The 12,443-nt window shown below is 36.3% G+C and overlaps 2 protein-coding genes across 2 annotated transcripts; both read right to left on the minus strand.

Annotated features, from left to right (window-relative positions):
* Positions 1-592: 592 nt before the first annotated feature.
* LOC149009114 (uncharacterized) lies at positions 593-1,249 on the minus strand. The gene is made up of 2 exons (XM_089160952.1): positions 1,079-1,249; positions 593-991 (listed from the first exon to the last, which is right to left on the minus strand). The coding sequence occupies exons 1-2, from the start codon at positions 1,247-1,249 to the stop codon at positions 593-595; spliced, it is 570 nt and encodes a 189-aa protein (XP_089017078.1).
* Positions 1,250-5,173: 3,924 nt separating this feature from the next.
* On the minus strand, positions 5,174-9,194 carry LOC149009115 (Major facilitator superfamily protein). The gene is made up of 4 exons (XM_089163819.1): positions 8,939-9,194; positions 6,833-7,149; positions 6,097-6,726; positions 5,174-5,820 (listed from the first exon to the last, which is right to left on the minus strand). Exons 1-4 carry the CDS (start codon positions 9,069-9,071, stop codon positions 5,407-5,409), a joined length of 1,494 nt encoding a protein of 497 aa, XP_089019945.1. The 5' UTR covers positions 9,072-9,194; the 3' UTR covers positions 5,174-5,406.
* Positions 9,195-12,443: the final 3,249 nt, after the last annotated feature.

Raw genomic sequence — 12,443 nt, forward strand, 5'->3', positions numbered from 1 at the left:
TCTAAATCATCCAGTTTAGCATTTTATCTTTCCTTAGGCAGTATGGTTGTAGTTTATGGTAGTGAAATGATTATTTTATTTTATTTTTCTGTAAAGAGAAATGACAATCATCTGACGTGGATATTGATTAGTTATGTGGGCTTCCCTGCTGTTTTTAATACGATTTCTCCCTCATACGATGCAACTAATACAGTATTCGGTATCAGTGAAGCAAAATCAATACCCACTATAAACCCAGTTTCTAAGAAGCTTCATTCGTTTTTTGTAAATATTAATTTATAGATCAATGTAGTCCGTGCCAGCTCTCTGGAAAAGATGCCCCGGTGGTTCCTCCTGCATATCTTGTGTAAAAATGCTGCAGGACGAACGTGATGTATATTTGCAAATTAACGCCACGATACAGGCCATGGTAGCAGTTGAAAATAAAAACTCACCCAGGACAAACAGTGAACAATCAATATATATATGCTATATATGTAGTATTAAATCTCGATTTCTTTTCTTTTAATTTCCATTCTTCTGTGCTGCTGTGCTGGTAAATTAAGAGCTTGGAGAGAAAAACACAACATAAATCCTCCTTCCTTAATCCTGCTTACAACATAAGAGCTAGCCTATTCTTCTTGAATAGCGTTGGAGGGCTTTGGTCTGGTGGGTGCATGAAGTTGCAGCTTGGACATGTAGGAGACGATTTGCATAACATAACCAACATGTGACACCGGTGGCACACTGTTGCCACCATCTCTGGCGAATTCAAGTTCAAGGACCCTTCCGAATTCATCGATCTTCGAACCGGTTCTTGTTTGGCCCAATTTTCATCTGAAAAATGCGTCGTCGTCTTGAATGATGAAGACTCGTTTGGGAGGTTAAGTTCCAAGTCTAAGCTGATCACATGTTTGGGAATACTCGATCCATTTTCATCTGAGTGGTTTTGCCTTGGATCCTGTGAGGTTCTTTTGTGGGTTCTAGTGTTGTAGAAGTGTATCTCCCCAGACTGCAAAGTTTCAAAAGGAGAATAAATAAAAAAAAAGCATTAAATTTGAAGGGAAGTTGCATATATGTCCAGAACTAATCTTTTTACCTGGATATCGAGGCATCGTTGCCACTCCAAAGGCAATGGCTTCTGTTCAAGGTGGAGCTCAATATCAAACTCCCTTGAAAGTGTATTTGAATGCTTCTGGAGATCTTCTTCGGCTTCTTGCTTCTCTTCCCATCTCCTCTTCTTTGACGAAATCTCAAAATGAGGAATCATTTCTCTTTGATTCGAAGAAACTGGTGTTTGGCAAGAAACCATGAATGGATATAAAAAAGAAAAAAAAAAAAACCTCTCTTTCTCACTGTGGTACTCTTGGGTTTGATCTAATGGCGACCTGATACTGGTTATATAGATGGCTGCATGGCTAATAACTAAGAGAGAGAGAATTAATCTAATGGACCAAATTTAGGAGACATTAATAAGGGCCCACCTTTTATGAAGCTTTTGCTCTTCCAACTTGTCTGATATAGTTTTTGCATCGACCTCAATTCTTAAGACATACTTAAAACTATGGGCGCATATGATGCAATAGAAAAATGAAAATAGTAAACGAACAATCACAAATTGAACATGACAACTTTATTTGACATCTAATCTTATTTTTTGGGCATGCATGAGAGTTGAGGCAAGCCCCCCAGATAGACCTGAATGAGTTATTACAGGCGGTGTGCTTCAGAGAGAGAGAGAGAGAAATTAAATGGGAGACTGAATACAGTTGAATATTGCTTAAATGCATATCGCTTTTCAATTACTCCAACTTCCTCAATTTGGTCACCCAGAGAACTAACACCTTAAAAGCTCTTTACACCTTTTAATCCTCTAGTTATTAAAACCACCAGAACCGATGGCCCCTTGGCCCCTTGTCCTTCGAATTAAATTCTCTCACTCTCTCTCTCTCTCTCTCTCCTATTACTGACATTCCTTTGTTAAAAACGCGGTGTTTAATTCCAGATTACCAATTCTCACTTCAAACCCAAAATCATTCAATGTTACTTACACTACTTTCATCTTCTTTGACGGCTTGATCACCAACCAACCCAGGCTACCGAGCCCAGGGCCACCACCACACGCAAGTACACCTCTCAAGTTTTTATTTCAACTGTAACATTGCGCAGCTCTAGCTATTACCCTTTTATACGCATGGTTCGTTCATAACTTCACATCTGTCAAAACGGCTCCACTTGTTACCAAACTCAACCTGATGACTAGCCCAGGAAACGCTTTAATAATTATAATTGATCCAATTCGTCTGAAACCCACAGACCCAGAAGCTCACACAATTAGATCTGCAGGTTTCAGAACATTGGCACTGGCAGTTGGTATCTCACTGTGTAAACAATATTTGGGCTAAACCCAAACCGGTCCTTGGAAATTTTGTCCAGTTCGATTGGTATGGAATGGATAGAAATCACCCAAAATGGCTGTGTTTACAATCTTCTCTCAGAGAATGGATTCAACCATGGCTAAATAATAGTTTCCACACATCTCACTTATTAATGAGCATATGTTCCTTTTGTACCTAGTATCCCATTTTATACAGCAAGTTTGGTAGGTGGACTTACACCTGATATGAATGCATTTTCGTCTGCTTCTGATACCTAATAGTGAACATAAGGGTTTGTAACACCAGAACTCTATTTACAGAAGGGTAAATTGAAAGAACCAAAATGGAATGGCCAAAACCATGACCAAGTTTTGTTGGTGTTGATCTTCACCAGCCTTCATTTGAATCATCTTAAATGCAGAATTTAAGGATGATAGCATTTGAGACATACATGACGAACTTCGCTTTCTACAATATCTTCATGACTCACACCACCGATTTCTGTTTAATGCTCTCATCAACTCCTATCTAGAACTGAACACCCTCAAAATTCTCTTTATTTCATTTTAAAACCTCATTAAAAGTGGTCTACCCACATCTTACAGCATAACTTATTTTAAGAACATAGAATGGAACCCACCAATTTCTACCAAAGAAGAAGAAAAAGAAAGAAAAAAAAAGGGTGGGGTAGGGGGAAATGGAACCCACATATTAAATTGTTTAAATTTAACAAAGGGGCAGGGTTGATCAAGAACCTAAATTTAGAAACATTTTTGAAGGGTAACCAAATTTTAAGATAAGGGTCCCTGAGAATTAATCATTTAGTAAAGACATGGACGTACCAACAACACAGAGCTTTAAAAGCTTGATGATCAAAGGGGTGATAATCAGTTGGGCCTTTAATTCTAGTTGATGGGCTTTGGTATACGAGCAATTGGTACATTATAGAATAAATGTATTACTAATTTGATGATGACTTGACCTTCGATTTGTAAAAACTTAATTTTAGGTTGGGCAGTTGTGTCTGCATTCTGCAATGATGGTTTTCTGGTTTACTGATATATTCTGTTTGGTTATTGAATTTAGAAATTGCACATTTATTAGGTGTAAGGTTTTAATGGCATGACATGTATATGAATCAGTTTTTGCATTCTCATTCAATAACTCTTGTGAAATCAATGATTTTAGGATTTTGTTCTTACCAGAATACCAGCATAGATTGATGGTTTGAAATTCAATTGAAATGTATACATGTTTCTTAATTACCTTCATTAATTCATTAGTTTAGGATCACAGAACCCAACCATTCACTCAAAAGCCCAGCTCTCTAATCATCCATATGGGCTAATAAAAGGTCCTTTAAATGGGCCATTAAATTGGGCCGAATTAGCTTTAATGGGCAGATTAGGCAATAAATGGTTGGTTGTGGCTGAGCACAAATTTTGATTGGTTTAGGTTGTCCAACTTGCACAGGAAGTTCTCCATTGTCAGTTTAACCTCATAAGAAACTCCCTACAGTTTGAGTTTCAGTTTTTTTTTTTTTTTTTTTTAAATATATACTGGCATTCTAAAACAAGGCCTTTGAATGCCCCCATTTCATCTTTAAAAAGCCAAAATACCCTAGTTTGGATTTATATTTGACAATTAGTCAAATCCCTTATCCTTTGAGTTATATGAGATTACCAAAAAAAAGGAAAGAAAGAAAAAGACAGAGGTTAGGGTTCCCATTCATGGACGAAAAAAAGACAAAAGTTAGGGTGAGAGGAAAATTGTGAAAAGTTGTTGTAGAAGAGTTTGGATTATCACCCCCTCACAGGAAGCACAAAAATCTCATCTTACACTTCTCAGCTACAAAATCAGGTGGGGCTCACAAGCAAAACAAATGAAAGAAATTTAAGAGGGGACAGGACCCACACCAAAACCCTTTGTCCCCCATGTATTTTATAGTCCTGAAGTGTCTAGGGGGGTTGTAAATCCAGATTCAGTTATAGAATAAGTCTAGTTGAAAAGGATAAATGAGGTCTTTTCAACCTAATGAAGTAAGGTTTTTTTTTTGGTAGAACTATTCTATAAGATTTGAGCATTATATGTGTGAGGCCTCTTAATGAAGTATAAACTAATATTGAGTCTCTTTAGTGCAATAAATTATGTTTAGATCCCTAGTCAACTAATATCATTTGAAAAGTGTTAAGTTTGTTTGTGAAATGATCAAATTGCCCAATTCACTTACCTCTAGCCTCCCCACACCCCATGCTTGGGAAATCACCCACAACCCGCCCCATCCTGCTAGAAATCTTAAAACAATATTAAGATTTTTTTTTGTCTTTTTTTGGATCTAAGTTCATCTGGGCCAACTTATGTGCTTTTTTTGTTTTTTTGGATAAACCATATGTTTCATATGACATCGTACCTTTATATGACGAATGTCACGCATCCAACGGGTAGTACACTCCTGATGATGAGCCGACGAGTTTGAAATTTCATCAATCCCTAATTTGTTGAGATGAAAGATACTTAGATTCTTTTTTTGGAAATGAGGTTCATTCGGGCCAGCTTGTGCGCACCATGACGACATCCTCAAGCGCTTTTTATACATGCCTAGTAAGATTGTATTGTATTTCATTATGAACGTAAATATAATAGAGAAACTGTGACTTATTTTCAGAAGATTACAAGATTGAAGAAATAAAGTTTATAAAAGCACTATTGGCTTTCAATTAGGATTGAAAAACCGAATTCCTTTCATTGTAATTTCGAAGAATGGTCTAATTGACAAAGACTAATGCCTTATAGTATGAGATTAGTTTCTTCAAAACTAAAGATGCAATACCATAATTTATGAATAAAAAAATATTATGACATGGACGACACCCTTGTCAGTAAGATGTAGAGAAAATATTACAGACCCAAAAAAAAATTGAAAGTACAAATTAATTGTCTTGCTTAAACAAATTTTATGTAGCAGAGGATAGAACTGATGATCTATCTTTGCCACATGAATATGATTTACAAAATGTTAGGGAAACACAGTTGCTGCTGAGTTATCTGTTTAATTAACAAACCTTTTCCAGTACCAGTGATTCTCCCATACTGTGTTCATGGACTCAAGAGGGATCCCTTTAGTCTCAGGCAGGAAAAGAGCAATGAATAAGGTCATTATCGTAATCCATCCGGCATAGAACAAGAAAATCCCATACCTGAAGTGGCATAAAATTGTCAAGAAGGTCTGTGCAAGCACAAAGGTCGTAGCAAAGTTCACTGCAACGCTTATACTCTGGCCGGTCGGCCGGATTTTCAATGGAAATATCTCACTCGGTATGAGCCAACTCAGGGGACCCCATGACCACCCAAATCCAGCTGCATATGCACACATAAACACCAGCACCAAAATGGCATACTCTTTTGACAAGGTTTCTTTACCTGAAGCGCCTACCTTAGCTCCTATGGTTGCAGCTACAGCCACCTTCACAGAAACAGAAGAAAACAACATAAGTGAATATAGATCGAACCACCATAGTGGAACATGGTGGGCTTGTGCTAAGAGAGGCACTCAGTCTGATGTTTCTCCACCATACAATAGAGATGGAGTCCACCTTCTGAATATTACTGACAAAATAAATCAGATGTGGGACTTCTAGTATAGTAGTATGTATCATGTTGCCTGGTGGAGAAAAAACTCCTGACCGAGAGGTGATCCAGAGTTGGCATTTTATGAGTAGATCATGGAAGAAAGGCTGACCTGGCAAAGGATCATCTGGGTCCCTCCTTGCAAGAAGAGAACTCTTCGACCATATCGGTCTACCAGAGCAGTTGAGACGATAATGGAGGCGAGGTTCACCGCGCCGAGTATTATAGACGCCATGAGAGCCGAGTCGTTGCCGAAGCCAACTGATTGGAAGAGGACCGGCGCGTAAAACGCTATAACATTAATACCTGTAAGCTGTTGAAAGAAAGGTATTGCCACAGCCATCACCAGGTGAGGCCTGTACCGTCTCTCGAATATGGTCTTGAATGGCTCGTCATTTGCGGCTTTCATGGCTTCGGTTGACTTGATGAGAGCATTCAACTCGCATTCTACATCCGAGTTAACTCCTCGAGCTCGGCGCAGTGATTTCTCGGCCTCTTCCACCTTCCCACGCTCCACAAGACTACTCGGCGTATCAGAGATGAATAAAGCACCAAGTGTCATGACCAATGCAGGTACGACTGCAACGCCGAGTGAGAGACGCCAACCCCACTCGAGCCGACTCGAGCCATAGTTCAACCCATTGGCGAAGAGCACGCCTATGCCAATGAAGAACTGGAAGCCTGTGTTGAACGCGCCGCGCCACTTGGATGGAGCCATCTCCGATAGATACACCGGTGTTGCCTTCAGTAGAGGGAAATTAACCAGAGAATTAGTTGGGCAGGCCCAGTTAGAAAGCCCATTCAAATGGGCCGAGTATAATTTAGGATAAGGCTCACCCATAACCCACCTGGTTGGTGAAACCAATACCAAATCCAAGCAAAATACGGCCCAGAATGAGCATTGCAACATTAAGAGCTGCACCATTAATGGCGGCTCCAATGAAGAAGGTGAACCCACCAAGAACCATTATAGCTCTACGACCCAAAGCTCTAGTGAGGCGACTGGCCACCAGAGAAGAAGCTAATCCAGCAATGTACAGTGAAGAAGTGAATGATGTGAGGACTTGACTGTCGAAGATACAGTAAATGTTCTCTGGAGCCTGCATCTTCCTTAGTACTGAAGGGAAGAATTTCCGGAGAAAAGCTTCCATTGTTGTCACTCCTCCTGCAATTAATTTAATTAAAACATTTCATTGTGATTGGGTGGTAACAAAATTTGCAGATATAATTTTGAAAATGTGAAATGTTTTATTCTTGATCATTTGAGAGAAATTGATTGGGTGCTGCATAATTAATGCCCAGCCCCTACAGGGAATAAATAGTTGGCCATATTCTAGAATAATAGAATACTTTGAAAACATAAAAAATAAATTGATACGTGATTTCTTCAATTCTTTATGCTAGTTTTCCATTTTTAGTGTGTTTGTATTATTATTTAATTACAACTATCTATTACATTAGAAAAACAATGTCTCGAGTTTGTACCAGGCCAACTCACAAGGTTTTTTCAATACATATATTAAATTCAGTTTAATTTTAATATGTCTATGCTGAGTTCCAGTGTTTCTTGAGCTACCTCTTGAGGGGGGAGGTTTCTACACTTCACACCTCTATACGACAAATTAAGAGGAAGACCCATGAGATCCGCTTGGTGCCACTTCTGATTTATGTTGTCAGAACTTAGAGGTAAACTCCCTCCTAATGTATGATAGAAAAGTACGGTTGGAGTACAGACCTGAGACCTCTATCCTAATAAATAGAGAATCCAAAATCTTTTAACCCTTCCATTCTCTCATCATTAAGAGTAGAGTAACGACTTTGATGGACAAAGAATTGAAAAGAAGTTATAGTCTTCGTTCATCTTTACTCGAAAGATGAAATGACATTCCATCCACCACAAAAAGGTGAAACCACAAGAGATTCAACCAACTTTAAGACCTTGCTTGTGTATTGCTCATTACACGTTTAGCGGGATTGTTGGTTGTCAGATCGAGATCTCAGTTGAAATCTCGACTACCAAACAATCATGTGCAATAAACATAGGTTTCGACTAAACTGAAATTCAGTCAGATTCAATGGTGGCAATCTAATCAATACAAGGACATTTTTCTACATCTTGGAAGGTCATTGACTTTGTCATGGAGATTAGGGAACTTAAAGAGGAATTTTAATCTTTGCAATTTTATTCATGATGTTTGGAAGGTTAATACATGTGATGATTTTCCTAGTTAGATATGTAAATTCCTCCTATGAAATACTCTTTTCTGTAGATACTAGCCCGTCATGTTGTCCTTCCTTGTTAAGGAGGTATCGGATGTTGTACAACTGTTTTTTTCCTTTTGTCCCTCTTCAAAAAGCTCCATTTCCCCAAAAAAATGCCAACTTGACACTGAACTGAAAATACTTAGAGTTTGTTTACAAAAAGATAAAGAAAAATAATTGAGTTTTGGAAAATAATCGGATGACTTTAGTGATATATAATAGTCCCCTCCTAGTATAAAAATTATCTTTTTCTTTTTTAATTTTGGAAAAGAAAACCCAAAGACTGGTAGTTCATAGTGGCCCCACTCCCTCGTCTACCAGTCTTCATTTCTCTAGTCTCACTTGGGAGGCTGGGAACGAAATTCTTTTGTTATTTTTACTTCCCAGTAAGAAAAAAAAATTCCCAGATTTGGACTGTTTCTGGTGTTTTTCATCCTCTGGCAATACTGAGAAATCTTCAAGCACAACATGCACCAGACACAGACTTATCTTTTTGGACTAACGAAATCCCAGAAACCACACACTTTTAAGTTTTAACTGTCGAATTTCGATCAATTTTACCCAAGAGATACATACAGTGAGATCGAAAAGGTTTTCTTTGCTAATTGGTTCAATCAAATGTTAGAACTTAGAAAAGAAGCAGAGGAAGAAACAATCAGAGTGAATAGGGAGTTCAGTTTAACGAGACTGACCTGAAATTCCGATGTCGTATCCAAAGATTAAACCACCCGAAGCAGCAACGATGCAGGTGATTAACACCGAAGCTGTTAACCTCCCACCAAATCCACTATCATTTCCGTCGACGGCGAACACTCCTCCGGCCATATTCTCTCTCTCTCTGCGTCTGGGAGGGAGAGAGAGAGAGAGTAAAATGATCACCAAAAAATGAATGAAGTTGAATGCGTTTTACATGGCAAGAAGCAGTTTGTAACTTATATGAATGATAATCTCCTTCTAATCCTTAATATGAAAATCGCACCCAACTGGTCCAGGCTGGAAAATGGATAATTTATTTATCTTCTTTACTGTTACAGAATTGAGTATATCAATAAAAAAACATTATCTGTTTTCTGTTGTGCAAGTCGTGCATATATATGGTAAATAAATAGTTTAAAAAACAAGACAATCAACAGGACTTGGTCTAAGTAGTAAAGTAGCTTGATCCGCTTAAGAAAGGTTTTCGTATTGAAATTTTGCGGATATAAAAGGTTTCTGCTGAGAGACTCACCCACTACAGCCAATTCACGCTAGTTAGGGCAAAGCCTTAGAAATTGAAATTGACAAACCAAAAAAAATAAAAAATAAAAAACAAGACAAATGTGCACGATAAATGATTTTTTTCCGTATATCAACACTTTACAAGTATTGTTTTCTGTTAAATATAATTTAGAAGATTTCAAGAATATTAAAATAATTGGTAAAAAAATATAAACATTCTCAATATGTCAAATTGATAATTATTACTTTTTTTTTAATATAATCATTAGTTAATTGGATGCCATAACAAGTATACATAATGACAAAGAGAAGAAGAAAAGGAGAATACAGGAGGAAGAACAAGGGAGGACCCACACGCAACAGGGAAGAAGAGCGCGGGGGGGCAAGGAAAAGGCCGGGCCCACAGGGGGCCCCCACCGGGCGGACGCCCACTTGAATGCGCCTCCAACCGGATCTTGAAAAATGAAGGCAGCGAGGGGCCCACGCAAAAAAAAAAGAAGAAGAAAAAAATCTCAGCATGAGTTATGAAAGAAAAAAGAATATAAAATTTAAGTACTAGACTGTTTGAAATATCTTTACTAATGTAATAGATTTTTTTAGTTGTCTTATCAAGTTAAGATACGAATCTCAAAGAAAAAGAATAAGCATTAAAAGCCCATCCACTATTGGGCCACACTTCTTGCTTAGATCCAAATGTTGTGAAAGGATCTATCGTATTAATTAAATAGTATGGGAATACCAAGGAGTTGACTTCTAGGGTTTTTGTGACTTATTACTGGTTGAGGGATTTCTTTAATTTTTGTGTGGTTTCTTTAACATTTGGAGCCTTGTGGAAGGTAATGGCTTTGGTCATACCAACCAGCTTGAGTTCTCGATCGATCGACCCATCCCGAGAAAGAAAGATTAGCTACCTCCCTCGTGCATCTATACAGATGAGAATGGAAGGTACATGTCTATAAGCAGTTTAACTTGTGATCAACCACCCAAGAGCCTTACTTTAAAATTTAACAATAATAATAATAATAATAATAATAATAATAATAATAATAATAATAATAATAATAATAATAATAATAATAATAGGAACTAATAATCAAATAATTAATTATTATTTCTCTTAAAATATTTTTTAAAATATAATTAAATAAAAAGCAAAGGTTGCTCACAAGATCATACATAAAGCTTTTATACATAAGAAGCAGAAGCAAAATCAAGATTCAATATTGGGGGATGAAAAATGGAAGTCCAAATTGGGAAAGCACAAATGATTTTTTGTCACATGTATTGTATGGACCCTTATAAGACCCATTGGGTTCTGAATGAATTATTTTATTATATTAAGGAATGCAAAAAAAAAATAATAATAAAAAAATACATATGACTTCAACCCTAAAAAGTCAGATGTAAACCAATTTTTTTTAAAGTAAGAAATGCAAACCAATGGTAGTTTATTACCTTAATAACTATAGACATTTTATTCACAATATAAAATCAAATAACATAAATTGTAGAAGAAAAAAAAAAAAAAAGGGAAGGTGGTAGGTGAATGTACTTATGTACATGTGAATTTCTTAACTGAACGTTTCTATATATCTACCATCAAATTTGATAAACTAAATCTAAATCATCGAACAATATTTTTAATTTTTCTCTTTTATTTATGAGTTAATTATATTAACCTTCTATCACCGGTTGTCATTTAAATGACATTAAATTAATAATAAAATAAAATAAAAAACCCTTTAACGTTAAACTTCTATCGTCATCTTTTGGAAACGATCAATGAATCTTTGGTTAATCATCAATGAATCTTGGTTCTTGAGTTTATTCCTGTTTCCTAAATTGGTTGTGATAGCATCTACTATTTCTTCGTCCCTTTCGTTGAAACTTACTGGTTCAAACTATTTATTGTGGAGGATTCAATTTTCTTCTCTTCTGTAATGCGATGATTTCTTCTGCTAACATCGGGTAAGGGTTGGTTTTCAAAAAATATGAAATCAACAGAGAACCTAAAACTCAAGCTTTCAAAACCCCATTAAATCTATTCAAACTGAATCAAAATAACACATTTAAAACACGCAATCACCGGAGATCCCTAGGACGATGAAAATTATCAGTAAGTAGTGGGAAAAATCTAAAACTTTAACAAATGGTTCAAACTTAATTCTATAGATTTAACGATAAGATCTCAACAAGTGTTTAGTAAAGTTATTCTACACATCCGTTCAGCTACAATTTAGCCAATAAATTAAGAAACAAAGAATATAAAATAAAATAAAGAATAAAAAAAATTAAGAAAAATGTAAACAATAAATGAATTGAGAAATAAAAAGAATACCTTGCGGGGAAGATTTTTTTCCAAATTTTCTTTAATCCACGCTTATAGAAAGGGAAGAATAAATAGAAAGAAAGAAACATAAGAAGAGAATAATAGGAAGAAAAGAGAAGAGATGAGATATGAAAGAATAAATATGGATTGAAAAGTGAGTCCGGTCGCCCCCGAGGGGGCCGAACACGGAAAACCAAAAAAAAAAATTGGATTGGAAAAGTAGTCTAATTAATAAGTCTTTCTGAAGAGTTAGTTTCTAATTATAAATAATATCTAATAAGATTTTTTTTTTTAAAAAAAATTTCCTTTAACCTACGTGAAAGAGAAAAGAATAAATCGGAAGAAAATATGTGAGAGAGAAGAGTGAGGAGAATAAATAGGGATTGAAAAGTTAGTTTTTAACTAATGATGACATTTATACCCATTATTTTACGTTTAAAAATTGTTCTCAATATTGGGAGGGGACAAACAGTGATATTTCACATGAGAAAGGAGAAAAAAATGGAAAAATAAAGAAAATTAATATAAAATATAAAAAAATTTGACAAATCCGGGGCCATCGCCCCCGCCCCTTAGTGGGTCCACCCCTGATAAGAAGTAATTAAATATAATTAATAATGAGAAAGTTGACCATGCTAACATAGTGAAGA

The sequence above is a fragment of the Hakea prostrata genome, chromosome 7 (genome assembly GCF_041222555.1).
Source record: "Hakea prostrata isolate BN-2017 chromosome 7, UWA_Hpros_2, whole genome shotgun sequence".
NCBI classification, from domain to species: domain Eukaryota; kingdom Viridiplantae; phylum Streptophyta; class Magnoliopsida; order Proteales; family Proteaceae; genus Hakea; species Hakea prostrata.